Consider the following 26,850-nt stretch of genomic DNA (forward strand, 5'->3'; position numbering starts at 1 on the left):
AGCGTTAGCGTTAGTATTATTAGTATTATTAGTATTATTAACGCCGCTAGGCTCCTTTTAACGTAACTTAATTTTCGCGTTAATATTAGCGTTAATATAATAGACGTAAAGTTACTATTATTAGGAAGGGAAAACGCGTAAGAGTATATTTTTAAGGGCTTTTTCCTTATCTATAATAACTATAGTCGGCGCTAGGGCCCTAACCTTAATTTAAAGCTCGTTAAAGCGGTTATAAAGCTATTAAAACCCTTCCTCCTTCTCTATATTAATAAGGCCGAATATAAAGTTAGCGATAGACCGCTAATTAGTAACTCTAGTAGCCTAGAAGAGATATATCTTAAAGTAGTTTGTTTTATATATATTATTAAGTCCTAAGACTTCCGGAAACCGCTTCTATATCTACTTATACTAAGGGTAGGTCTAGAAGAGGGCCTTAACCTTTTACTTATCGTTATCGCTAAATTTAACTATATACTTAAGGCCGCCGCGCTAGAGGTAGTTAATAAAGGTCTACGTAGTAGTCTTACCGCTAAGGGCTATAGTACGAATCTTCTAACGATCGTTATAAATATCCCGTTATTAAAAGAAGGTCTCTTTATTAGTTATATCCTTAATAATTAAGGTTATCTTACGGGCTAGGAGGGCACGATACTTAGAAAGGCTTCGCTCGAGCTCTTACTATAATAAGGTCCGCTAGCGATAGATGCTATATACCGATAGGTTAATTAACTGCCCGTAGTTATAACGACCGTTAACGCGGAAAGTCTACTTCTAGTTAGAGCTTTCTTTCGCTAACGCTATAATTTTAAAGGTATAGTCTATTTTCTAGGTCGAAGCCTTACGAAGACCGACGCTCTTAGAGGCCCGCTTACGCCTACGATTATAGATCAATATATAGCCTATAAATTAAGTTACCCCGTTAACCTCGCGCTTACCCTAGCCCCTACGCTTAACGAGGGCGGCGCCGTTCTCGCGATAGAAGGCTTAGAGGAAGGCGTAGAGCTCATCGAATAAGTTAAAGGCTAGCGAGGGCGGTAAGGGAGGGATTTAACGCTCGTTAGGTTTATTAAATTTATCAAGCTCGCCGGCTAGCTCGTCGGTAGGCTCGTCGGCAGGCTCGTCGGCAGGCTCGTCGGGCGGCGGGTTAAGAAGGAATAGGATATCCATAATCGATAGAGGCACGAGGCGTTGATAAAGGCACGAGGCGTTGAGAGGGGGAAAAATTAATCTCTACGAATGTTTCCTCGCTGCTATACGCCTGCAGGCAAATAGCGTGTGGCCGCGTAGGCGCGGAAAATCTTAGTGGGGGCCGCAAGGGCCACTTAGCCGAATAGAGATTTCTACTTAGCCGAATAGCAATACTCCCCTTAATACGGTAGTTTCCCCTCTAAGGCCAACGTGGTCATCGTTACACAGCAGCCAAAAAGACCCAGGACAGAATAAAAGGAGCAAATGAAGTCGCCCCGCCTAGTCTTCGATGTCATCATCGCTCAATACCAACGTTTGCGCCAGCAAGCCCGACACGGCGCCAGCCTTGATGCCGGCGCTCTTCTTGCGCGGCGTTGCCTCCTCCGATGGCCGGTCCGTCGCCCAGGCCTCGCCCGACGGAGCGGCCGCGTCGTCGTCGGCATCGGCGTCTGATCCCTCATCCGTGGGGGTGGCGACACCGTGGAAGGAAACGACCTTCTCGAGGTCGCGCAGGCGGATACCGCCCGTCTTGCGGGCGCGAGCTACATGCGCCATGTAGGGAAGGCGGTCGAGGAGCATCTCGCGCCGGGCGGCGCTGCCGAGCGACAGCAGCGGCGGCGGTGTGTCCTGCGCGTCCTCCTTGGGTTCGCTGGCCTTGCCCTGCTGTTGCCGCTGCATCCACGAGGAAGCCCCGGACGATGATTTCCGCGACTTCCGAAAGGCGTTTGCGCCGTCCGTCAGGTCCTGGGTCGGCAGCGCCTTCTCTCCCTTGAGCAGCTTGGACGACCACAGCTCGACGAGGCCCTCGAGTTCCTCCTTCTCCCTCCACAGCTTCAAGCCCGTCGGGTAGAACATCTTGAACGCATCGCTGCCCTTGGACGCCGACTTCGTTTTCCGCTTGACGGGGTGCGGTAGCGAGAAAAGCATTCCCCTCACGGCGACCTGGAACGTCATCTCGTCCTGCCGGAGGTGGTGGCTACCAGAGTCTCGCCCGGAAAAGCCCGCACGACTTCCGCCAAAGAAGACATCTCGAGACGGGGAGAGCAGGTCGCCGAGAGAGAGGTACTCGACGCATTTGTTGATGTAGTCCATGGACGTCGACAGGTCCATCGGTCCCGTGCTCTCGCAGGACAAGATGTAGTTTTCGTGCAGAGCCGAGATGAAAGTATGCGTATCGGTTCCCATCTCGTCAATGAGGGAGTCGACAGCGACCTGAGACCTCTTGGGCCGCGCGTACTGCGCCAAGTACGCCGGCAAGTTCTCAACCGTGTCGCCCAGAGGAGGCGCCTCGTCTCGCTTGTTGTACACCACTTTGCCAACCGCGTGAAAGATTCCGAGGCTAGCCTCGCGCTGAGATACGGACTCGAGGCTCTCCGCTTCGCCCTCCGTCAGGCCGATTGCGTCTCGTACGCCCCGCTTCTGCTTCGTAAATGTCACCTTGGCGCCCCAGTCCACCTCTTGGTCTCCCTTGAGGCAAAGAAACTCGAGGGACGACAGGGCATTGCGAATGTCTCCAATTTCGCCGAGCCGCTTCAGTACCAGTGGCCCTGGCGTCCTCCGGCGACCAGACTTGCGAGCCTCTTTCTGAACAATGAGCTCCAGAGCCTTGGTCAGAATCGAGGGGGCAACAGGGTTGAACTCAATGACGGTCACGCCGGGATGCCGGAGGATCTCAGGCCCGAGCAGTCGATGAGCAGTCAGGCTGTCCGCCGATGCCGATGTCGTAGTCAACAAAGTTTCCGAGATGACCAGAACAATGGGGTTGGTAGGTTCTCTCTGTGTGTTCCGGCCGAACGATGGCCGAGATGGAGTGTGCGCTGCGAGATACTGAAGAATGGATTTTCGAAAGGAAGCCAAGGCCGAGGAAGATCGCGAAAAGGTGTTTGGAAATTCCTCAACGAGTATCATCCTCTTGGTCTGGTCCTGAGCAGCCCCATTGAAGCTGCTGGGGGCTGAGGGGGTTGATGGATCTTCCAAATCCAGGGTCCCAAACTTGCCCCCTCGCCCCAGAAACTCGTCAAACTGGGCCGAGGTTGACACAAAGCCAAGCGCTGACGATCCCGCGGGGTTCTTCCACTCCAGGAGCTCACAACCCATGTCCTGGGCAAGCAGTCGTACCGTCGTGGTTTTGCCAGAGCCCGCGGCACCCTTCAGGATGAGGATTCGCTGTCGCATCTGGCCTGCGATAACATCTTCCAGCCATCTCCGGACGTCCGCGACCTTCTTCTTATGTACTGCGAGCTCGTCGAGGTTCCGAGGACCAAACCGCTCAGACCACGGTCGCAGGTCGTCGTCATTCACCACTAAGCCAGGAGCTTTTGGCGGCCTGAGAAACCTTTGGCTCGCGTTGGGTGCTTCAGCAGAGGCCACTTCGGCCCCCTTTCTCAAGCGCTTCTTGACGTGCTGGCCGACTAGGCTGGAGGAGCTAGTCTTGAGCTCGGATATCTCGTCCTCCTCGGAAATGGGGTCACTGATTGGGTCACTGATTATGTCTTCGATTGGAGCGTTCCTCTTGTCGATTCCAAAGCCCGTCCTTGTCGCCCGCTGAGCCTGATTCGAGAACAAGGTCTTCAAGTCTGCCGTCTTTCCCCTATCTTCGGCTTTGCCACTGGCCCGGAGTTTCTTAGGACTGATACTTGCGCCATTCTTTTGCAGCGGTGCTCTGCGGGCCTTCTTCGGGGTCGTGATGGCAGAAGGCTCGCCGGAGCCGACGCCCTTCTTGACAGGACTGGGCGACGCTGTTTGGATTCGGCTACTGGCAGTCGAGGTCGGGGATGTGACGAGGTAGTTGGCCAAGGTATTGGTTCGAGGCTGTTCGTCGTCATCGTCGTCGTCGTCGTCATCAACGGGGTTCCGCCTGCGGCGCTTCGCTGGCGGTGCCATTACCGCGACTGGAGCATTTGTGTTGTTGGGCTTCCATGCGGAAATACCCTGGCTTTATCGGGGTTTCGTGCCGGATCGAGCGAAACGGTAGGATGGCAAGCCCGGTACTCCCCGGACAAGCGGGCATTAGTGAATGATGGGGGATCGAGGTAGTCGACTGCTTGTTGTGGCTTACCGGACCCACCACTAGGTACTGTGCGCCTACAGGTCAGTATGACCACATTGGCACTGTATCTCCTCCCCGGCGTAGTTCGCCGTACTGTATAGCAAGCGTCTTCGCTATTATATCCCAGATACGCGGCTCAAAGTACGCCATTAGGTCACAGATGTGTCCCGAGATAGACAGGAGGCGAATTCATTCCTTGATTGCCTTTGAGAACTTCGTCCTTTATACTTTTGGTAGACGATTCTATCACCGCAGGCCTCCCATCACGCCAACTGACACAAGACAGTCCACGTGCTTGATATACGGCATCAATAAACATCTGGATCGACACGTTGTAGCCAGTAACTTCAAAATTTCCACCCCCCAAAGTTATCCACAAATGTTACAGCAGCCCTGATGTATTCTTGCTGCGCGTCCCCCCAAGTCATGGAAGCTTCCCTCATGGCCCGAATCGCTGTGTCTCTGTGAGCTCTCAGTTGTTCCAAGTGTAGCAGAGGATTCTCCCACCTTTGATGTATTGAGCGTCGGTCGACCACCGAGAAGTGAGAGCTTGGTTGTCCACGTATTTCCAGTCTTTGCCGCCGAGTTCTTTTTGAATGTTATCCGGCTTTGGTCGTGGCCGCCCTTTGATGATGAAAACGATGATGGCAAGGAGCCACCATTCCCGGACGAGGGTGGTGTGATGTTGGGGAGGGAAGAATGGCAGTAGTATCCGAGCCGCGTGGCTAGCGGTCAGCAGATGCGCAAGGAGAAAGTCGTACGTCTGTGTGTCTGGTCCGACCGTGGCGACCGCCAGCGAGACGGCTGCTTCCTGAGATTGTTGAAACTGTTGCGCCAGCTCATCCAGTTCCCAGGCGTTCCAGTATTCCATTATGAGATCCTCGTGCTTTTCGAAGAGAGCCTCGAGCTGGCCCGCATCGATGTTCTTGGGCAGCTCGTCGAACCTCTTGTCCTCAGACATTTTCGTGAGCAGATCCAATGGTGAGCCCGAGGCAAGCGTGCACGGCTTCGTGTAAGAGGCGTCGTCGAAATACTTGTGGAGAAAGTCATACTCAACACAGGCCAAGCCGAGGGCTTCCATGCCAACTTCTTTGCAGTCCATTTCGTACGCATAACCCAGATGAACGAGCGAGTGTCCAACTAAGGCAAGTCAGCTTCCTGAGCCAGCTCAAGGGTGTCCAAGTATCATACGGCCGCCTATCAGCCCGTGAACCAAGGGCTTTTCGCCGCTGAATAGAAAGTGCTCCGCCTCTTGCTTCCAGTCGTAGGCAAACGTCATTGCAAGCTTGTCTTCGAAGAAGTCGACATAGGCCCTCTGGTACCACTTGTCTCCAAGAAAGTCGACCCAGTCCAGGTCTACAATCTCAGCTGGAGACGGCTTCCATGGTTCCAGGCCCTTGATGCCGTCTTCATAGAGGGCGTGAAGCTGGGCTTCGCTGGCGCCGAGGAGGTAGGCGGTGCTGAGGAGGTGTGGGCTGTGGTTGACGGAGAGGAGATTGTTATACACGATGGAGTAGTTGACGTGGTTTGCCTTGAGTAGGTGCTTGAGGCATCGAGCCCGCCGGTCCGGATTGGTCTCTATCTGGTGAACCTGGGCTGGAGGGATGTTGACGAATCCGAGTCTTGGCTGAGATGATCCCACGAGTCTGCCCGCGACGGGGACGTAGGACAGGATTCCTGCCATTTTCCCCCTGAGTTTTGTCCTCTTGCCAAGATTCCGCCACTTTCTTGTCCCTTTTGTTCTTTGTTCTTTCGCTCTCGGGAGTGCAATCGGACACTATTCACGGATGGAATGAGGTCCCCACGCGTTGGGAAAGCGGGTGGAGAAGAGGACGGAGTGGTGAAGAGGTACAAAGTATATGGGTACAAAGCATCTCGTCAGAGGTGGGGCCGTGCCTGAGAACCTGGAAGGGAGGAGAGGAAAAGTACAGGCCTTGACTAGGTAGGTGGGTAAATTACAGTACGGTGGACAGGTGATTCCGCGACGCATTCATTCATCCCCAACCAATCCTTCCACTCTGCCTCTCGCACTCGTATCGCCAGGGCAGAGGCCATGGCGGCGCCAAAGTCCGCCACGGGTATCTCGATATATGCGGAGCTTTTGCCAAACATACGACAGGTGTCTGTCGGGGCCGCCCTTCCCTCGCCCTCGGACGCGACGACATCGGCAGAGGTTGTCGATGAAGGCCGCCGTCTCCGCATCTCTCACCAGGGCTGCTATGAGGTCGTGGATCTGCCCGCGACCGTCACGACGTCTGCAGCGCCCGCAGTGCCCAAGGCAGCTGGCTCAGAGCTGGGCTGGAGGCTGCCAGTGTCGACTGCCGAGGCCGGTGCCTTGCGCTCCGCACCCGAAAGCCAGGCCGTTCCGTGGAGCTCGGTTGACTTGAAGGCGGGTTCCCCCATCAGCTGCAGAGGGTGCGGAAGCGGCTTCGTGCAGAGGGGCCAGGTCAAGGCATGGCAAGACCTGCCGAGCGAAAACTGGGCTGAGATGATGGAGTTTTGGCACTGCCATAAACCGCATGACCACAGCAGCCCAGAGGACGAAGGGCTTGCAAATAGGGGCTACGGGGCAAACAGTACCATCACCGCGCGGCCAGGTATCGGCTTCGTGGACATAACCTTGTTCATGCTCTCTGAATCGGACTGCAACAATCTGCTGGTGAGTTTCGTCAAGTGTCCTGCGATTTCATTTAGCGCTTCCCCCCGTCATCGAGCATCGGGAAAAGAGAAGGTGGCCAGGCCGGCGCTGAGAGCCAATCAATGGCGTGGTCACCGATACAATTCCCCAAAAGCGAGCATCATCACCGTTCCCACTTTGTGGGCAGCTGTCCTTGGTGGACCCTCCCCACGCGAGCGAGGACGGGTCCCTGGGTACGGCTGAAAAGGTTACCTCCTCTTCAATCCAGATATCCAGAGTCGTGGCATTCGGGAGATTAAAGGAGGCACATTCCCCTCTTCTTTTCCCGAGGGCGCAGTGTATCCAATGCATCAAGCTGCCGATTCGCTTGCTTACACGTGCCTCAGTTTTCGTCCTCTTCCTCAGGGGCATCATTCAGCACCAGCGCCCAGGCCATGGAAGACGAGCTGTCGACGAAATATGTGCACGTCCTCTGCCGCGGATGCAGCGCAGAGGTTGGTCTGTACAGCCAGTCTGCGCTCTCCGTGACCCTGTTCAAGTGGCAGGTTTCTTGCAAGACTATAGCGCCAAGCAGGAACCCGAGCGCTCCTGAATGCCTAGCCTCGACTTTGCTTACGGCCATCTCTCGCTCAGGATATGCCAAGTCGGTTGTTGCACCGCATGCGTCAGATGGACTTGACGTTCCGGCACGGGCGCTTCATCTCTGGGTCTTGAACTCCAACGTTGTCTACACATGTTCGGCGTTACAAGGCAAAACAGCAGCTATGAAGATATTGTATCGAGACATTAGCGTAGACGAGGGCAACAAACTGGTGGACTCCGTGACGTCGGATGTGCAAGAGATCAACCTCCCAACGAGTGTCGTCGAAGCAGCCCGAGAAGCACTGAAGTCGAGCACCATCCTCATACCAGAGCGCGAAAGGTCGCTCAAGGGCTGGAGCGCCGGTCTCTTGCAGCGGTGGAGTTTAGAAATTTGACTACATGCACCAAATCCCGCCTCGACGGCATGAAGAGCTTCGTATGCGCGTGATCTGAGGGCGAGTCAGGCATGCGGGCAAGCGTGTTGGGGAGCGCAAGGCAGACTGTATACTGTTGCGTGTATATGTCTGCCGGGCTTCCACAGCGTCGGCTGTCAGCAGCACTCTCAAAACCACCGGAACGGCGCAAGAATGGGAGTAGTCGCAATATCTGCTGTCCTGCTGCTCTCGATGAAGGCTGATGGGCAGGCAAGCGAGGACGCCCCTAGCACATCAACACGAGTACAAAGTAGGTAGCTATCGAACTGGAAAATACCGCTTGACCAGGCAAAAGTGGAAGCTCAAGCAGTTGCGTTACTGGTGCGTGTTATGAAGGTTGCTGCTCTTTCCGACGGTCTCATGGACCCCCTTCCTTTCATCTCCTTCGCCTGCTCTGACCAAAAACCACGTTTCGGTCGGATTGACCGATCTCTCAAACCATCCGACCAGGCCAAAATAGAACGAGCTCCAGCAGCGTGCCGATGGTATGGCTGCTGAGTTTGGCACTTGAGCTGGCCATGTCCGCCTCGTACCTCATCGGGCTTCAAAAGATGTCGAATGGCCATATATAGCCCATGATTGGAGTTGAGCCTCTTGACTCTTTGGTCGTCCCAAACTGTTTGCCAAAACTGTTTGATGAAGGGTTGTAGCATTTTACTGGAGTATCATAGCTCCGAACAATGGGCCAAGTCTGGCGTGTTCATTTTCTCTTCAAGATATTATTCGTTCAGGCTTGAGAAAGCTGGGTGAAACCGCCTTCGTTCGCAACATTAAGCATGTAGGTATGCGCGCGCTGACACTAGCCATTGGAGATCTCAGCACGCGGTCGAGCCGCTGGGAGAGGATACGATATAAAGAAATGGAACGAGGGCTCTGCCAATGGCATAACGAAGTAGTTCTCGGTGTTTTCACCAGATGTGATTCTGTTCTGAAGTGAATGAAGGTGGAAACGAGGGGGAAAGAGGGGGAAGGGGGAGAGGTCGGTGGCAGCTGCGGTTATATGTTCCAGCTGGTGCGGTGAATCACACAACGTGTTGAACCTGTGCTCTATGTATGGCCTGAGGCCTCAACTTGGTGAGTGAATAACTTCCATCCGGTTAGCTCGACTTTCTCTACCTGGGCGCCCAGGGAGCTGTTTGGCTACGAACCGAGGCCAGGCAGGTAAACGAGGAGTATTCGGCCCAAAGCAGCTCTCTATTTGACCAAGAACGTGAGATACGTCTCTTCGTTTAAATGTCATTGAGGTGCCAAGATCGCGATTACGTATAAGGTCGGCAGAGGCAAGCGGTTGATAGTAGTTTAACTGTTGATGGTGGTTCAACGAGTATGCAGTCGGTCGAGCAGTTTGTTGAACCGTCAAACGAGCAGCAAGACGATTAGTCAACCCAGCATTTAATCCAGCTGACATACAATCAGACTAGCAGTCGAGCACCTAGGCTGCAAGTAGGGTTTCTCCCTGTCTTGCGGGCTCTTTGACGGGTCTCTTTCCGTGTCTCATTGCAGGCCTGCTTCGGTTGCTTCCGAATGACTGTGCTCGTTGCCTTTCTGTCAGATATCAGATATGAATGAGACTCATCGAGAAACGATTCACAAATACAGTCGGACATGTATGCAGACAGTGAAAAGACTTGAGCCACCGTGCTGGAAAATGAAACCATTGAGATCCTCGACGCAAGATAACCGGTTAACCACTCGAGGGCAATTTTCATCGGTGACGGGTCAAGCAGAGAGTGGCAGCCGACTACAGAGACTGATAGTAAGGGAGGGGAGGGGGGGGGGGCCGGCCTGGTGAGCAAGAGAAGAAGGGGAATGCCGACAGATAGCTGCCAGTGAAAATAACCATAACCGCTAGCCAATTCCACATCTGCACCCCACTGTGTGCAGCAGCCGAGGGATACGGTGGCACATAAGCTAAGGTCTAGAGGGAGCCCCGCTAGAGAGCGCTACAACCCCACTGTAGGCTTCTACAACCTCGGGTGCAACAGTGGCTGCACAGTCATCTCCAGCATCTGAGGACGGCCGGCACGGTGCGCTACCCGCCTTCTTCACCACCTCATGATGCATCTCTCTAGAGACCGCTTCGTCCCTGCTGGAAGCCTCAGCATCTCTCAGGACGAAGCCGGGCTAGTAGAAGAGCTCTGGTCAGCGCCATATCTTCAATCATGGAACCGCTTCTGCCAAGTCTCGCCGCTCGAGGCCCGCATTGAAGCTGAATCCAACAGTCGACACCTCCCGCGCCATGTGCAGGAATGTCTCTTCAAGACGGAGAGTCTACGAGCCCTCCTGCCTCTTTTCAGAGCACGCTGGATCGATCTTGAGCTGCGGGTAAGCTCTCGGCATGTCAGAGAGGCCACCGTCCGCGTATACCTGCTTCCAGACGACGCCTACCGGGACGTGGTCGACCGGTCACATCCAAGTCTGATCCGATCGAGGAAGCAGCTTCTTCGAGCCCTCGACTACTCCAAGGTCGCGTGGCAAGGAGATGCTCCTTCTTCTCCTACCGGCCTTTCCTCTCTCCTAGGTTTCACCCAGCACGATGACAGCCAAGACGATTCTCTCCTGCAAGTGTTCAACCGGATACCATCGCCAAGCCCTGACCCGAACCTGGTGAACGAATACTACCTTCAGAGTTCCATGTACGATGTACTGAACAGCGTCGTTTCAGGTCTGAAAACACAGTTGCACCCCTATCAAAGGCGGTCGACGGCGCTGATGCTGCAAAGGGAGTCCAACCCTGGCAAGGTGCTTGATCCTCGACTCGTCACGGCAGAAAGTCAAGCCGGCTCGCCGTGGTATCTCGACCCCATGTCGGGCACGGTCCTTGCGGAACCTCGATTCTACGATGGCATCTCCGGTGGCATCTTGGCCGAGGAAATGGGGTCGGGTAAGACTATCATCTGTCTTGTCCTCATCTTGGCCACCAGAGATTTTCCCACCAAGCCCCCCGAGCTTTACTCGGGCGGGAAGCTGCCAGTACGCGCAAAGATCGCATCGCTAGCCGACATGGCTGCTTCGTGCGTCAGCCGACACGCGATTCCATGGAGGCCTCATCTCGGCTACGGGAAAGCCCAGTTTGGCTACGAATTCACCCAATGTGCCGAGGTCATCAGGCGCAATCCCGCCTACTATCAACGTCCGGCAGTCCAGTTACGACGGGGAGGGCGTCGTTGGGACCCTAACCACTGGCAGCCGACTACCATCTACCTCAGCCCAGCAAGCGTCGTCATCGTTCCAAACAACTTGGTAGCCCAGTGGCTGCAGGAAATAGACAAGCACACCATGGGACTTAGGGTCGTCGTCCTAACCAGGGATGATACGCTGCCTGAAGTCGAAGACTTGCTCGAGTACGACATGATGCTGTTTTCCCAGTCGCGATTCGAGAGGATTGCCAAGGAGCGCGGAGGCTTTCGCCAGTCTTCCTTAGCCTGTGTGCACTTCAAACGCTGCATCGTGGACGAGGGGCACAAACTTGGCAATTCCAGGATCGGTCATCGGAGCAACCTCTTGATCGGCTTGGACGCCATGAACTTTTCCTCCCGCTGGATTGTCACTGGTACGCCCTCTCACGGGCTGTTTGGGGTGGACGACACCCGCACTTCGGGCGAAGAGCACGATGGCGCCGACGGTGGACCGCTCGAACCACAGGATGGGCAGGAGAGAGACCACTCGCCCACTGAAATGGAAAAGAAAGATCTGCAGCGCCTGGGCTCGATAGCCTCACTCTACCTCAAGGCGCGTCCATGGGCGAACGCTCCTACAGATGCCGAGGATGCCAGGGCAGACTGGAATACATACTTGCTGCTCCCCAAGCACAACCCACGAAGCTATGGGCGGTGGGACAGCTTGGAGTCGACCCTGAGTTCCCTCATCATTCGCCATCGGCTTGCAGAGGTCGGAGACCTTCTGCCACCCGTCAACGAAAAGATCATTTTGCTCGATGGCTCTTACCAGGACAGGCTGTCGCTAAACATCTTTGCGATGATGATCATCTTCAACTCTGTGCAATCGCAGAGAACGGACGTCGATTACTTTTTCCACGTGCGCCAGAGGAAGAGCTTGCTGCAGATCGTGCACAACCTGAAGCAAACTAGCTTCTTTGGAGGCTCGTTCTTCTCCTCAGGGGAAATTGCCAAGGCAGTCGAGACGGCCGAAGACTTCTTGCGAGAGAAAAAGGTGCCGATTAGCACGGAAGATGAGTCATTGCTCCGTGAGGCAATCGATTTCGGCCGCCTGGCCATCCAAAACAAGCTCAGGGGCCTCAGCAACCAATTCCACGAAGTTCCCGTCTGCGTCGAGGAATTCCCGGGACACGCAGGGCAGTCCTGGTCACTTGATGGGAAGGCCGGCGATACTGTTTGCACATCACCCAGTATGTTGTTGTCCCTGCAGAAACTCCTCCGCGACGCAGCCGGGTCGCCGGAGCAGCTCAACTCACTTCTCAACGGCCGCTTGATACTGGAGGGCAGGCAGGAAAAGGACAGAATCTTGGCGGCCCAGGGACCGCTCGAAACTTCTGATGGCAAGGGCAAGAGGCCCGAGACACTGGCCGGGAACACCAAACTTGGCAGCGACAGCCCTCGAAAAGCTCGCTCCCATGGCGTTGGTGCTGCAAAAGCGAAGGAGACGGTTCGGCCAGACGACCTGCCAGCGCCGCTGCAGCTGGCCAAAATCACATCCACGGTCTCGGCAAAGTTGTCATATCTGATTGATTCAATCGCTCACCACCAGGAGCATGAGAAGATGATTGTCTTCTACGAAAACGAAAACGTTGCTTGGTACCTTGCCAGCATGCTTGACGTGGTATGTGCCCCTTAGTTCGAGACTTGGACCATGCCTGGGATCAGCTCACACTCGATAGTTTCAAATCCAGCATCTGATTTATGCCAAGGGATTGACAAGTGAGCGGAGAGGACGCTATGTCGATACCTTTCATAGCAATCCCGCATTCAGGCAAGTCCCCCGGGCTGTGATTTCTCAAAAGTCCACTCCTCTAACTAATTCCGCTCTTAGGGTCCTTCTCATGGATTTATCCCAGGCAGCCTTTGGCCTTGACATGCGCGAGGCTTCGCGGATCTACTTCATCAACCCAGTCCTAAACCCGCAAGTGGAAGCGCAGGCAATCGGACGGGTCCGGCGCATCAGCCAACAGAGGCCAGTCTCGGTTGAGACGCTCGTTTTGAGGAATAGCATCGACGAAGTCATCCTTGAACGCAAGAAGCACATGAGTCAAGCGGAGCATCGGCAAGTCAAGTCTATCTTGGATATACGACCGATCTATAATTGGATCAAGAATGCAAGGGTGGTGGAGCTTCCGGACATGGACGGGGACGGGTTCTCTGAAATGGCCCAACTTTGTACACCTCAGGCATTGTTCGGGCGAGGCCTCGGGAAGCCTCTACTCCCTGACGACGGTCTCGTTCCCGGAGGCGGGCGTGCACAGAAAAGTCAGTGTGGGGGGACAGGGTCGCCGTCTGCTCGCTCAATGACCAGCGCCGGTGCGAAAAGGCCGCATGACAGTGGCCCTGGAAGCGAAGCGCAGCTCGAGTCTCCCGGAGATTCGCCGGGGATGCGAGACGTTGTCGCACGGCCAGCACGACGAGTTCGGTTTATGGCTGACTCTGATGAAGAGTGAGCGTATTACCCCGGATGACGCTGGACATGGCAGGAAAGGCACCTGAGGGTGGTGGGCGGTTGGTAACCACTGTAACGTGCAAGGATCGAGTCCGAGGTGGCTTCATTGACAGACTTGGCGCATCCATTAGGGTGATGGTGTCCAATAAGTTGAGTCGATCTTCGTTGTTCGTAATGGTAAGCACGGGACAACCCTGGCTGCGTTTCTAGTCTTGCTGATCGGTTGCATTTAGTCCGAGCCAGCGCCTAGCCTGCCAGCCTGCCGTCAGGGGAAAAGTGTCGTGTTTCCTTGGATGCTACAGAAAGATGGCAGATAGGTAGCGTTGCACAGCGTCAGCACTGCCGCGCGCGTCGCCGTCGCGCGCTTCAGCCTCAGTACAGCCTTGGCCGCGCGGGTAGTGCTGGCTGTGCCTTTGAAGGGGACGCTTTACCAGTCGTCTTGTCAATTTACCAATGCGGGTCACAAGGACTGGGTGGGAGTGAGGGTGAGAGAGATGCGAGACCAAGTAGGCATCGATTGGAGGATGGTGAGGGTGAGGGAGCACGATACAAGGCAGAGTCTCTCTACAAAGTAAGTCGGTTCTCCCAAATCATCGATGTCCTTGCGTCTTTGCGAGCCGACTGGCATTTTGCCCGCCTCCCTTTATATCGTCATTGTCGTATAGCACAGCGTACGAAGACAGCCTCCATCCAACGCCCTCTGTCCATCTGGATTCTAGCAGGGGCAAGCTCGACGACCAAGGACCAACAGCTGACATTCATTTCTCGCATGCGGCGCATCAGCTAGGCGGAAAGCCATTCCAGCTGCCGACGCCCTCCTCCCTTGAACGCACGCCACGCGGCCGGGGGCTGATGAGACATGGACAAGAGTCTATTCCTCCACGACGCCGACGCATACGCTGCCCCTGGCGGGCGGGGTGCGCCGACGTCAACGGCCAGCGACTTTCGACGGCATGTCTGGGCCGTCACCATGGCCGATGCCAAGCCACTACCCGTGAGCATGGTCGGTCGAACCGCCTCTTCGCCGGCACCAACAGTCTCGGCGACAGACTCCCGCTTCGCAGTGTTGTACGTACAAGCACGGCCAAATCTCCTTGACCCTCGGTAAACCCAGCAGTATGCCGGGGTTGAGGACGCCAGTCAGCCGTTGACGAGGCCAGTGCCCCATGTCTCGGCTGGCGAACCACTCCCCCCCTTCAAGGCAGTCCTTTCTTTATGCACTGACTGTGCACTTCCCCATGTTGGTTGCTTTGATTAATTCCCACCACCCCGAGCCTCGAGCCTCGCGCTTGGTCCGGCATGCCCAGCGCAGACCATTGTCATCCGCATTCGTCGAGCTCCCCGAGGGGGCGCAGAGCCTTGCTTCACACGTCACTGCCTCCATGCCTGACGCCAGGCCGAGTGACCTGTGTGCGGATCTGGGCAGGGGCGTGCCGACGATATTACATCTCAGTCTTCCATGGCCTCCCATCCTCCTCCCCGAGAATCGTCCATACAGTCGCCGTGGAACCGCCTCTGTTCTCTCGTGACTGACTGTCGCTTTCTTCCTTTTGGCAGACGACAAGGACCCCGGAAACTGAGGCGCAAAAACCCGGCCGTGGCACGAGATGAGAGCCCGTTAAGACCAAGCTCGGCAGGCAGTCTATTCGAAATGAGCCCAACCATGACGATGCGGCCCATGCATGTCGCGCCCCTAGGCGTCCTGCCAGAAAGACTCTACATGATCCCCGAGCATCACAGTGCGACTTTCCACCCCAGCATGAGACCATCGACAGCTCCGCGTCCCTCGACGGCCGGCAAACTGGCGCCAATGTATTCCGCCTATTCGGGTCTGCAGCCTCCATCCTTGGACCGCCACAAGTCCGCAGATTCCATGCCCATGCCCATGCCACTGAAGCGACCAAAGAAACTATCGCGAGCTTCAGGCCGCTCATGCTCGACCAGTCGGTCCCATGAGAACCTGAGTTTGGCAGCGACCAACTCTCCGCGCGGGGCAATGGCCAACTACAAAGGGCCCCAGTCGTCGGGTTTGATGGCGGGCTACCGGCAGCCTGCGCCAGGCGCACCGACCAAGGGAATGACGAGCAGGGCCAAGCCGGACGCCATACTTGCGTCGCTGCCCGGCGAAGTCCTCGAGGTCATCCTCGAGATGCTCAAGGGGCTGCATCTGGGCGGGCGGAGCGACAGCTGCGCAACGTGCTGGATGCGCGACCTCTGCAGCCTGTCTCTTTGCTCGTCCAACCTCTCACGAGCTGCGCGCCGTTCCCTGTAGGTCATCTGAGCGGTGCTTTTTAAGGGGATATCTGTGGCTAACCAGATGGACAGCTATGAGGATGTTCGCCTGGACGGACCAGACTCGGCAGCCCGCAAAAAGAGGCCCAAGACGACTCACAGAATGGAGCTGCTGCGCCGTACCCTGCGAGCCAGCCCGGATCTGGCAAGCCTAGTCCGGTCGCTCAAGGTGCCGCAGCCAGACGTCTTTGTTGGCGCGTCGGGCTCCAAGGCGGCGCCGTCGATGGACAAGTACGAGGAGTCGGTGGCGGCGCTCGTCATGGCCTGTCCAAACCTCGAGCGGCTCTTGGGCCCCGTCTTGAGCTACGACGGCCCGCTCAAGGGGCTGCTGCATGCCCTGGCGACTCGAAGCAACCTGAGGGATATGCAGTGGCTCATTGAGTCGTCGCGCGAGCCGGCTCAGCAAACTTGCAAGGGCGAGGCCCATGGCGAGGACATGACGCCCGCCCGTCGACGGCAGGACCAAGATGTTCCGTTTGTCGAGCAACACAGGAACTGGACGAGGCTGTGCAGCCTGGCGATTCACTGCGTGCCCGGAGCGATGTTGACGCCCGACAACTTGCTCACGACGACGCTCGCTGCCCTGCCCGCTCTGCAACATCTACACCTGTCCGGCCTTCCCGCCAATGTCTTCAACGACGTCACCCTTCTTTCCCTTCCGCGGCTCAGGACCCTGTCTCTCACCAACCTCCCCGGCATCAGCTCAAACGGCCTCTCGTCCTTTGCCACCCGGCCCAACAGCACGTCCCTCCGGAAGCTCCACCTCCGCCACACGCCGCTCACCTCGCTGCCGACCGTGGCTCGGATCCTCGCCCACCTGGCCTCTCTCGTCACCTTTTCCCTTGTGCAGTCCTTTGCGCCGCTGATGCCCGAGACGGACTCGTTTGTCCTGTGTATGATGCCCTACCTCGCCTCGGCAAGCGTCACCAAGCTGCACTGGGCCATTACGAGTCCGGCGGACGGTGCCAACGCTGCGGATCGCATCCTGGCGAGGAGCATCGAGGCGGGCGGGTTCCCGGCCCTGAGGACGCTGCGGGCGCCCAACGACCCGTCAGGCGTGTTCCAGGCGTTGTGCCGACCGGTCGAGAGGGCCGACTTGCCCAACGACCGTTTCCGCGGCCTCGCCATGTCTCGGGCCTCGCCCGACAGCGCGCCCACTTCGCCAACCCGGCACTTCCTGGCCAAGTCTCCGACGGCGAGCTCGCTCCCGACCATGACGTCCACGGCGCCGCCCACCTGCACCAACCTGCTCATGGCCCGCCTCGCCGCGCAGTCCCGCATCGAGAATGCCCGGGACGCCCATCGGTTCCGGGTCCAGGTGGAGGACGAGGACGGGCGGGTGGTGGAGGCGTTCGGCATGGGCGGATACGTGGGCACCGTGGGCAGCAACATCGACTACTGCCTCGTGCCCGACGCCGGGTCCGCAGACGACAAGGGCGGCCTGGTCGACATGGCGGACGTGCTTGCCGAGGACGGGGAGGGCGCCGCCGGGGCGCGAGACGGCTGCGACGGGAGCTGGAACTGGAGAGGCGGCGCGGCGGGGGACAGGAGGAATAGGGAGCGGTGGTGGCACACCAAGCGGGGGCGCTGGACGAGGGTCAGTCTCGACTGAAGCGTTGTTGATGGCATTGACGTATACGAAGGCCGCGGGCGGATATTGGGGGACCGGAGGCAGCGAGAGGGGGGAATCGAAAACCGGGTGAAACACGACATTCACGAGGTACAAAAAGAACAAAGAGGGTAAAAGCAGATACAGGGACTTGTTCACCGGACTCTCGGCGTTGGCTGACGTTGGCTGAGAAGGGCACTCGCAATGATTTATTATTGAACAGCTCAAAAGACCGACTGATATCCGCCACTCTACACATGTCGTCAAAACTCGCACTTTCGCCGTGATTCTCCAGTTTCCTAACGAGAGCCACACGCAGGCACGCGCGACTTTCTCAGCCCGCTCATGACGAGGCAACGGTTGCAGTGTAGAGGCACGCTCTCGTCCCTCAGCTCGACGACCTCGTGGCCCCCCATGCGCAGCCGGTGGGCCAGCGCGTCGTCCTGCGGCGGGTCGCACAGGTCGGGCATGCCCACGAGGTCCAAGGCCTCCTGGCACAGGTCGATCCTGCTGTCGCGGTAGCTGTTGCCGCACTCTTGGCTGCTGCACGCCTTTTCCAGCACCAGGAGCTTGCACATGGTGTCCTTTGACGGGGTTTGCTCTTCCTGTCCCGGGGGGGGGCTTTTTTGTTAGATTTTTTTGGGTTGTTCGGTTTGGTTGGTGGCTTAGCTTTCTTGTCCCGCGCTCGACGAGGCGGGATGGGATCGCGGAGGAGGTGTGCTCTGGCGATGGGATGCTTGGGGCGTCGCGGTGGGATGGCGAGGCTCGGGCAGCTGTCGAGGTGGCAGGGGTGAGAAAGAGGGAGACGGCGCGAGAAAAACGACGTGGTTCCGACCTATATGGCCAGGCAGGCGAGCAGTGCAAGAATCAAAAAGGGAGCACAGAACAACCAGCCCGCCAGGTCCGCCCCGACGCTCGCCGCCTTCACAAAACACCGCCCAACCCCCCTTCACAGCGCCGAAGCGGAACAGCAACAGCGCGCAGAGCCGCTCGTGTTCCCGCGCGCGCGTGTTCACCGAACAGCGTCGGACAAGAAGCGGCGGCAAACGACGGCCGATCCTTCTCCTCGCGCCGCGCCCCAGCCGCGATAAGCCCACCTTTTCTCCCCACCCGCCTCCTGGGACGTCTTGCACCCCTGATCGAGAGCCGGACTGGCCAGTGTCGCCTTGTGTGCGGCGAGCGAGGACGACGACGGGCCGGCAGCACGTGTGCTGTGAATGGCACGCGCACCCGGCGCGGCTCCTGCAAACGGGATCCTGCGCGTTGCTTGTCGTGAACAAGACCAGCCCGGTGGAACCGTCCTGTGAGCAAGATTCGCGCGGCTTCTGGCGCTTCAGATCGGCTTGATCTCTGAGAGCTGCAAGCACACTTCAGCAGACTCAAGAACACGGTGGCGGGCGTGCGCCTCCGACCAGAGACACGATTCCTATGCAGCAGGCCGTGTTCGAGTCCAAAGGAACCACCCGCAGTGTGAATGGGAGGCAAGCCTCGCATGTATTATCTAATAATGCGATGCACACTGCTCTATATCGTGCTTCGCCCTTCGTGTAACAAGAAAACTGCCTTTGCGGCAATCCAAGCAGCACAAGCGTCGTTGTCCTCATCCCAAATCATATCCAAAACCGTAGTACGCAAAACTCCTCGACAGAATGCAAGCCGTTTTGGGCAAAATCAAGTAGCAAATCCCCCACGGCCCGACGAGGGGGGACATGACTCCCCTAGGCGCCGGCACAAAATATCACTCGTTTCTTCACCCATCACTCACCTTGCCGGCCGCAAACGCCGTATCCGACCATGACCTCGGTTAGAAAAACCTCGACTTCTTCTTTGTGCTGGCCTTCTTCGGCGTGGCGCCGAGGATGTCGTCAAACGTGGCGCCCGTGATCATTGGCTCAGCCAGAGAAGTCGTGCTCCCTGCAACCCCACCAAAGTTTCCCGAAGAGGCGCTCCTGAAGCCCCTGTGGCTGCTCGCAGGTCGCGGGCCCAGCGAGCTGCTCCGGTTGTGGCTTCCAAACACGTTGGGGGGCTCCATGGGCACCGGCTCCAAGCCGATGGCAATACTGGAACGCCAGGCCTGACTGGAGCGATTCAAGCCCGGCGAGAGATTCCGCGGCCGCAATGCCGCTTGAGGCGCCCCGGGCGGTGGTGACGGCGTGCCCGAGGCGGACACTGGGGACGGCAGCGGTACCCAGTCGCGTTCGCCGGGAAACACGGGACGTGGCGGGTCGAGAGGCGACATAACGGCTTCTTCGGGCGGCGGACCGTCTGCGTCTTCGATGCCCTCCCACTTTTGCGCCGCCAGCCAGCAATGACTTCGATGGTAGGTAGCCTCGACGCTGAACATGACGGCATCGGCGGAGAGCTCGACGAGGCGGCCGCCACCGCCCGTGACTTCGTACCACATCTTGCGCACCTTCTTGTCCTCGACCCACGGCGGGTTGCCCATGGGCGGCTGACATAGAAAGTACTCGACCCCGTCGCTGTATTGCAACCCCGGTGCGTCCACCACCAGCATCGGCAACGACTGCAAGACCACGGAGAGGAAGATCCAGTAGCCGATTCGTTGATCCACCAAGTCCTGGCACATCTTTCCCTTGGACTCCCGCATCTCAAAGTCCTTGAAATGCTGGAGGAATGGCAGCTTGGAACTATTGGAATCGTAGTTGTAGGCCTTGTTGAGGATCAGAAGCAGCTCGTGCTCCTTGATCTTCTTCTCGAACCTGTTCTGGACCTTGGCAGAGAGGCTGTTGAAGGTCTCGTGGATCGCCGTCATGGACGGCAGCTGTGGGAGGTCAAATGGGATGGGGGGCAGCACGGGAGGCTTGGAGCGGTCAAACTCGGACAGAATATTTCGCAGGGCCGACGTTGCCATCTTGTCGGCGGCGTCCGAGATGGCGGGCACCTCGTCAATGACTCTCGAAGTCAGGTTCTTCCGGTCCACGAGCATATCGTACAAGGCGCACATGTCGGAATACAAGGCCTTGAGGACTAGCCTGTTCAGGCCGCTCTCTGCGAATGGGTTCTTCTTGCTGCTGGCCTTGGGCGGCCAGCTACCGAACGTGTGCTTATAGTAGTTCAGGGTGAATTGCCGCATTCTGTGAAACGAGTTCCTCCAGACCTTGAACCGGACTTGCCGCAGCTCGGGAAACGCCGAAGAATTGGCGATGCCGGCAAATAGAGACGGGAACTCGAACTGTTCCAGATGCTCGTTGACGTTGTGTTGGCGGTTCACGAGATCGAAATGCGCCCGCTCCAGTCGCTCGCGGGTGTGCGGCGAGATCTGCTCGAACAGCGGCAGCCGCAGGTCCTTGATGGCCGAGTACTTTCCCGCAGCGTGGGCAAACGCCTCGTTGTAGAGGTCCAGGCTGCGCATGCGCTCGCCCAGAACCAGAGCCTCCAAAGTCTTTTCTCGGCTGTGGCGACAGTCGGCGAGACCAAGTTGATCCGAGTAGAAACCGAAGCTGAGGTCGACGGCTTCGCCAAACGTTTCCTCGCTAGCGCCCGAGAAGCCGAATTCTTGCAAAAGCTCTGCAATCTCGAGGAAAGCATGAAACGTGGTGGGTTTGGACTTTGTGCCCACAAGGGGTTGGCCGGTGAGAAAGGCGAACAGGTTCCTGATGGCAATTAAGCGGTCTAGCTCCGCGTGCGATCCTTCGCCCGGAGCAGTGAGGTGTCCGCTTCCCGTGGGAAGCGCGGCGGGGAGGTACAATCGCATGCAGCCCGGGGACTCGGGGAGCGTCGGGGAGACGGGTGGCGAGGCCATTCGGGTGGCATCATTCAGGTTGAGGCTGTCGTTTCCCCCCGAACTCCTGGCGGAACCTCGATCGAAACCCGGCTCAAAATTGGACTCGTCGAATTCGGATTGAATCAGTTCGAAAAAGACGTACGAAGAGCTCACTGTGAACTCGGGCACCTTGAACGAGGGTCCACATCCGCTTCCTCTTGGGTACAGGTAGACATGAACGACGCCGCTTTCGTTCCAAAGTTCGGGAACCTGCAAGCAGGACGTCAGCAGAGGCTGTGGGTAGGCTCGGCTTGTCCTTGAGTTACCTTTTCACCGTTCTTGAGCAACGATGTGTTGTACTCGACTTGTGTTTTGTCGTCAGACATGATCCAGGCGTACGATTTGCTCTTCTTGGAAGGATCCACGGAGCTGGAGCGAGACCTCAGTCCACCGGGGAACCAGCTCCTGCGGAATCTTCCCCTCGAGGGGCTCTGGCTGCTGCCCTTTGAAGATCGTGGTCGAAGGTTGGCAGATGGCGGCGGCGGGGTGAGCCGCAGACCCGGTGTGTCACCCGCGACGATGGACGGGGCTTGAGCGGAAAAGCTCCGTCTGCCCCTGAGCTCCGGAGGAAACGTCGAGTCATCTCCAGGGGCGGGGCGCGGTTCCGAGATGAGAGGCATTTGGTGCAGGGACTTGCTTCGACGCCGGGACTGGCGGACCGCCTTTTGCAGTTTCGATTGCTTCTGAGAATCCGCGCTGCCCTCGGCAACATGGCTTCCGCGTGCCCCCGTCTGGGCTGCGGATTCCAGTCGGGCTAGGGCGGCGGGCCGAGACTCGGGCGACGAAGTGGACGAGGGAGCAGTCGGGGTGGCCTCGGGGCTGGATACGAGAGTGATGCTGGCCGTGTCCAGGTGCGGCATGGATGCGGCCGCGGCCGAGCTCTGTCGAATGCTCAGATCAGTTGGCGAGTATGAAGAGGGCGACGAAGGCGACTCGAGGCTCTCGGCCCTGGCGGCGTCATTGGTGGGCGGGCCAGAAGGCGAGGCTGGTGAGTCCTGAGAGGCATAGGGAGGCGGAGGCGGGGGGAGAGGCGGACGGGGCTCGGTGGGCTCGGCGGCGGTTTTTCGGCGGACGGGCTGAGGGGGCGAATCTGCGGTCGAGGATATGAGCGGAGGAAGAAAGGAGGAGACGCGGGCGCTCCAAGTCCTCGACTTGCTGCGCAGGCGGTTGGGAGGAGGCACTGGCTCTCCTTGAAGAGCCTCCTTGGAGTGGAGGATGACGGGTTCGTCGTGTTGGCGATGGCGCTGCGAGCGGGTGGGCTCGAGGTTTCCTCGGTCGCGGATAGACGACTTGCGCGAGCGCTTTTCCGAGTCGGAGTTTGATCGCAGGGCAGAAAGAGAAAAGGATGAAGGGAGCATGGTGGCTCGAAAGGACTTACTCGAGGTCATACTGGGCAAGATGACCATCCGTCCACGAGCCAGTCTGACATGCAGCGAAGAAGAGCAAGCAAGAATCAGCAGTAGAGGAGGATCGAGTTGCGGAAGTAATCAATCAGAGTCGAAAGGTGGCGGCGAGAAAAAGGGGCGGGGGCGTGGGTGGTTCGACAGGAGAGGCGAGTCGGGGCGAGTGCTGCTTGTTGGATCGAGTGAGAGCGCGCGCGTCAGGCTCACACCACGGCCGTCTGTAGTAGAGCAGGTACCTGGAGGTCGAGTACCTAGAGGATTTGGGGGGGAGGGAGTGCAGGGAGAAATGCTGGGCCCTGATGGGAGAGAAGCAGCTCAGCCAGGCGCAGCGACGCCTTCGAGGGCCTGGACGGGCAAGGCATGTACAACGAGCCAACGGTACCTGAGAGAGGAGCGCGCACAGGGCTCCGTACCGTTGAAAAGCGCCAGGAACAGGCGGTAGCCGGTACGAATGGCCGACTCGCGGTGGAGACGCGATGACGTTTCGTGGCAAGAGGGTTTGGATTTCAGGCCCGGCTTGGCCCAGGTAGGCTTGGCAACAGGGCAGGGGGAGTATGTCTCATAAGGATTCGAGCAGTATGTACGGAGTATCCGCACAGCAGAAGCAGGGCGAAAGGGGCAGCGTGTGTTTTCCGTCGACGTTGGTGCAGAGGAGGGGCGGGCAGAAGGAATAAAAAGAAACGACGGCTGGGAAAGAAGAAAGGAAACGCGCGGGATGGACACGGGAGAGAGCATGGCTGACGGGTGATTAGAGGTTTGATGACCAACGGTAGCAACGACTAGCGAGGTCCGAGTACGAGTACCCGACCGCGACTCGACAACGCGGCGCGGGCGAGTAGCCGGTACGTACTTGCTGGAACAAAACATGGCCCTTGGCGCGCCCCGCTGCGAGGTCTCCGCGACTCCCCAAGCCCCCTGTGGCTGGCGCGGCGGGGTACCACTACAAGGGCCTCTGGTCCTTGCCGTTTGCCCGCTTAGGTAGTTGGTGGTGGAGGCCCAGAGTATTGCCAACGCCTCCTGCCAGCCGTCGGCGCTGACGGCTCTCTCTGGGCGGCTCGGATGGGGCTGAATCAGCCAGCCCAGGCGGACTCGGAACAACTGCAGCAGCAGCAGCAGCAGCAGCAGCAGCAGCAAAACACGAAGGCGCTGCTCTGCTCCCTTGCCGGGATCCAGGAGCCCGTCGCCCCTCTCTCCTCCACCTTAGTCATGCACGCATGGCACCCACACACTCCCAGTGTAGCGTTTTGCTACCACCACTGTTTCGTGGATCCCATGGCAAGGATGCGGCTGCCGACGAGGCAAAAGCAAGCAAGGAAGCCCCGGTCACGGGCAAGTAATTCAACGCGCACGCGCGCGAATTCTGACCTGCAACAGACTGATGGCGGAACACAACGTGGACGCATGTGAGACGGCAGCCTTTGCTAAAGAGCTAAAGGCGCTAAAGGAGTGCCAGCAGTGGGCGGGAATGCGGAGGGTGACACGAATGCTCAGCCTTTTTAGCGTAAAGGCACCCCAGAGGCAAGCGAGCACCCCAAGTCCCTGTACCGGGTCCCTGTACCGGGCCCCTTTGCGGTGCGGAGCTGGTGCATTGTACCCGGTACGCCGGATACAGTCTGCCCTGCGGCACTAGCACTCGGCATCACGAAGCGGCTTGTGCATGCTGCACCGCGGCGCATTGCATTGAGCCGTGATATTGGGAAATGTCTGACACCGTCGGTCTTCTCTCTCTCGTGTTTTTTTTTGTTCTTTCCTCGCGCTTTGTTTCTTTGTCCCTCTGTCGGGCGAGTGAGTGAGTGTCCTCGAACCGACCTCGACGGGTCGCGGCAGCCAATCATGGCGTCCGGCCGATACATGTGGGCGTAGGTAGGTAGTTTGTGGGTACAGTCCCAGTATCCGGTGTCCAGGGCATGTACGTACCGACACGCGGGCGGTACACTTTCAGGGGGCGGCGAGGTACACGGTACATGAGTCTCCACCGGCTTCTCCTCCTGCTTTTCATGTGCGCTCGATCCAGAGGTTGCCGAACGGCGCTTTTCCTTTTTGCTCATGACTCTTCTGCGCGCACTGCTCGAGGCTCGGTATAGCCTCATGTACTCTGTATGGCGGCGTGCTTTGCAAAGAGTAATGGCCGGCCTGCTATTACCATATGCAGTGTGTTATGCCGATGCGATATAAATAGACGTTCAGCATGCCATTCCATGTCACCCTGCGACGGCTTCACGCTGCATGCATACGTCAGTTGCAAGTAAGTGTGGTGTCAGTGGCCGATCATGGGAGGAGTCGTGCGCAGGCTGCTATGTGACGTGACGTGACGTGCCCAGATATGCCCAGACACGCAGAACTTCGGATCCAGCGGACGAGGACATACGAGCCAATATCACGAGCCACAACCACGCGCAGTCGGTCGGTTTGCTCATCGGCCGCGTGGCCGGCCGGCCGGTCGCAAACGGAGTCATTGTTGGACGACTGGCGACATCCAAAGGCATACATAACTTAAATACATACATACACGCATCCATACCGTGTAAGAGCCCCCATACTGTGTGCGCAGGAGGCATCTCGCCAATCTCCATTGTTCTGTCCGCTGTACGTACTATCAGGTACGTAGTATGTGTATCATGTTCATTCCATCGACCTTTTGTCCGAGAGTACCGAGTACAGACAGACAGACGACGGACGGGTGGATACCTCTTCTTCCCCTGGTGAACCGGCAAACTTTTGTGGTTTCTTCTTTCTTCAATCTCGCTCAGCACCCAGTCAAGACGCAGCAGCGGTCTCCCCTTTGTTGGCCCTCGACGGCATTCGGACTCGAGCCCAATGTCCGAACAGGGTGAGAAAAAAAAGTTTTCTCGTCGCACAGACGACAGACAGCCTCCGTATACATGCGCAAGTTCAAAGTGGTGATGTGATTGTGCGAGCTGCGCCACGCCGTCTATTTTTGCCGCCCGAGACCCGCGGGACCTGCTTTTGGTGTGACCAACGCCTGTGCATGACCCTCTCCAGCACCTTGTTTATGCTTTACAGTATCCGTACCCTTTTAACTTAATTATCCATCTTCTTTTTCTACTTCTCGCGCAACCCATGAACCATATCGGGGAGCCACCTCATTTCCCCCTGCTCCTCCTCCACACACTCCCCCCTTTTTTCCTTCTTTTTTCGAGGAGTAAGATACTGTACGGAGTACAGGTAGTTTGCTGCGAGAACGAGGGATATACAGTACCTAGCGGTCCTGTCCTCACAACGATTTGCCCTCCCTCATTACTAATAAATACTCGTATATGCGTGCAATTCGTGCCGCATGTGCCCTCTCCACACAGTCCTGTCCTACCTAATTATGTCCATGGCCTATAGCCGCGAGCCTGAGCCTCACGTGGGGCCGCCCGCCACCTGGCCAGGTACCTCGTACCTCTTTCCTCTGTCCTCTGTCCGCCGTCATGGAGAGAGCACGTGACGCAGTATAATGCACATCCTGGGAGAGCTGACCCGACCCGACCCGAGCTAAGCTGCTTTGGGGGTCTGTGCTGCTTGCTTCATCCCATGCTGCCCTTGCACGACTCCACTGCCTCTTCGGCTCTTGACTGATTCGAATGTCCATTGTAATTTAGTTCATGCTTCTAGAATGCAAATGTCGGGCCTGTCCGGAGTAAGCTTGTCCCGGCGACTATCCGTACAAGGTGCCGTCGTCCATGTCGCTCCGCATTTGTATGGGCCAGGGTCCAGGGTAGCCAGCTTTCTTTTGACAACCGGGGCGTCTGAGACCACACACACACAACTTGATACACTGGTGGGCAGCATTCTGCTACAGTAATTGACATCGTTGACTCAAGAGTAACGGAAATGACTGAACGGCAGCCTCCCCATGCGACCTCGGTTGACCATGACGCGCGGCAGAAACCACCTCGCCTAGGTATCCGAGGGCGAAGAGGTAAGAGCTGGTGGCGGCAACTGTTTTACCATGTCCGCAAGGGCCGGGCTGCTGGCCTGGAGATGCCGGGAGGAAAGTGGTACTGTCTTCCGAGCCGTCGCCATGGACACGAGAACGCACAAGGCGGAAACACCAATCGTCTCTGACTGGCCGGGGCGGAGAGTACCGAGTCCGTGGTTGGTGAAATGTCAGCCTTCTAGCTAGTAGTCACTTTGCTCCCAAACGACGTAGAATGTACGGGCTGTGAGAAGGGGGTCCTTCACTTGCTTTGTTACACGGTAATCAGTCCGTATTACACGTGGAGGTAGAGCCGCC

At 57.5% G+C, this 26,850-nt stretch overlaps 7 protein-coding genes across 7 annotated transcripts; 3 read left to right on the plus strand and 4 right to left on the minus strand.

Moving 5' to 3' along the window:
* Positions 1-1,467: 1,467 nt before the first annotated feature.
* HRG_02614 (rad17 cell cycle checkpoint protein) lies at positions 1,468-4,071 on the minus strand (the record flags this gene model as incomplete). Its single annotated transcript, XM_044861085.1, has 1 exon — positions 1,468-4,071. One exon carries the CDS (start codon positions 4,069-4,071, stop codon positions 1,468-1,470), a length of 2,604 nt encoding a protein of 867 aa, XP_044724718.1.
* A 513-nt stretch (positions 4,072-4,584) lies between these two features.
* HRG_02615 (uncharacterized protein) lies at positions 4,585-5,921 on the minus strand (the record flags this gene model as incomplete). Its single annotated transcript, XM_044861086.1, has 3 exons — positions 4,585-4,691; positions 4,745-5,377; positions 5,429-5,921. The coding sequence occupies 3 exons, from the start codon at positions 5,919-5,921 to the stop codon at positions 4,585-4,587; spliced, it is 1,233 nt and encodes a 410-aa protein (XP_044724719.1).
* Positions 5,922-6,290: 369 nt separating this feature from the next.
* Positions 6,291-7,852, plus strand: HRG_02616 (HECT-like ubiquitin-conjugating enzyme (E2)-binding domain-containing protein; the record flags this gene model as incomplete). The annotated part of the gene is made up of 2 exons (XM_044861087.1): positions 6,291-6,896; positions 7,262-7,852. 2 exons carry the CDS (start codon positions 6,291-6,293, stop codon positions 7,850-7,852), a joined length of 1,197 nt encoding a protein of 398 aa, XP_044724720.1.
* A 2,097-nt stretch (positions 7,853-9,949) lies between these two features.
* HRG_02617 (SNF2 family helicase) lies at positions 9,950-13,569 on the plus strand (the record flags this gene model as incomplete). Its single annotated transcript, XM_044861088.1, has 4 exons — positions 9,950-12,691; positions 12,750-12,841; positions 12,902-13,245; positions 13,382-13,569. The coding sequence occupies 4 exons, from the start codon at positions 9,950-9,952 to the stop codon at positions 13,567-13,569; spliced, it is 3,366 nt and encodes a 1,121-aa protein (XP_044724721.1).
* A 1,949-nt stretch (positions 13,570-15,518) lies between these two features.
* HRG_02618 (uncharacterized protein) lies at positions 15,519-17,426 on the plus strand (the record flags this gene model as incomplete). Its single annotated transcript, XM_044861089.1, has 2 exons — positions 15,519-15,790; positions 15,848-17,426. 2 exons carry the CDS (start codon positions 15,519-15,521, stop codon positions 17,424-17,426), a joined length of 1,851 nt encoding a protein of 616 aa, XP_044724722.1.
* Positions 17,427-17,722: 296 nt separating this feature from the next.
* HRG_02619 (uncharacterized protein) lies at positions 17,723-18,001 on the minus strand (the record flags this gene model as incomplete). Its single annotated transcript, XM_044861090.1, has 1 exon — positions 17,723-18,001. One exon carries the CDS (start codon positions 17,999-18,001, stop codon positions 17,723-17,725), a length of 279 nt encoding a protein of 92 aa, XP_044724723.1.
* Positions 18,002-19,227: 1,226 nt separating this feature from the next.
* Positions 19,228-22,565, minus strand: HRG_02620 (uncharacterized protein; the record flags this gene model as incomplete). Its single annotated transcript, XM_044861091.1, has 4 exons — positions 19,228-19,592; positions 19,686-21,211; positions 21,311-21,417; positions 21,474-22,565. The coding sequence occupies 4 exons, from the start codon at positions 22,563-22,565 to the stop codon at positions 19,228-19,230; spliced, it is 3,090 nt and encodes a 1,029-aa protein (XP_044724724.1).
* Between the last annotated feature and the right edge of the window lie 4,285 nt (positions 22,566-26,850).

Source organism: Hirsutella rhossiliensis (assembly GCF_020360975.1).
Source record: "Hirsutella rhossiliensis strain HR02 chromosome Unknown scaffold00002, whole genome shotgun sequence".
Lineage (NCBI taxonomy): Eukaryota > Fungi > Ascomycota > Sordariomycetes > Hypocreales > Ophiocordycipitaceae > Hirsutella > Hirsutella rhossiliensis.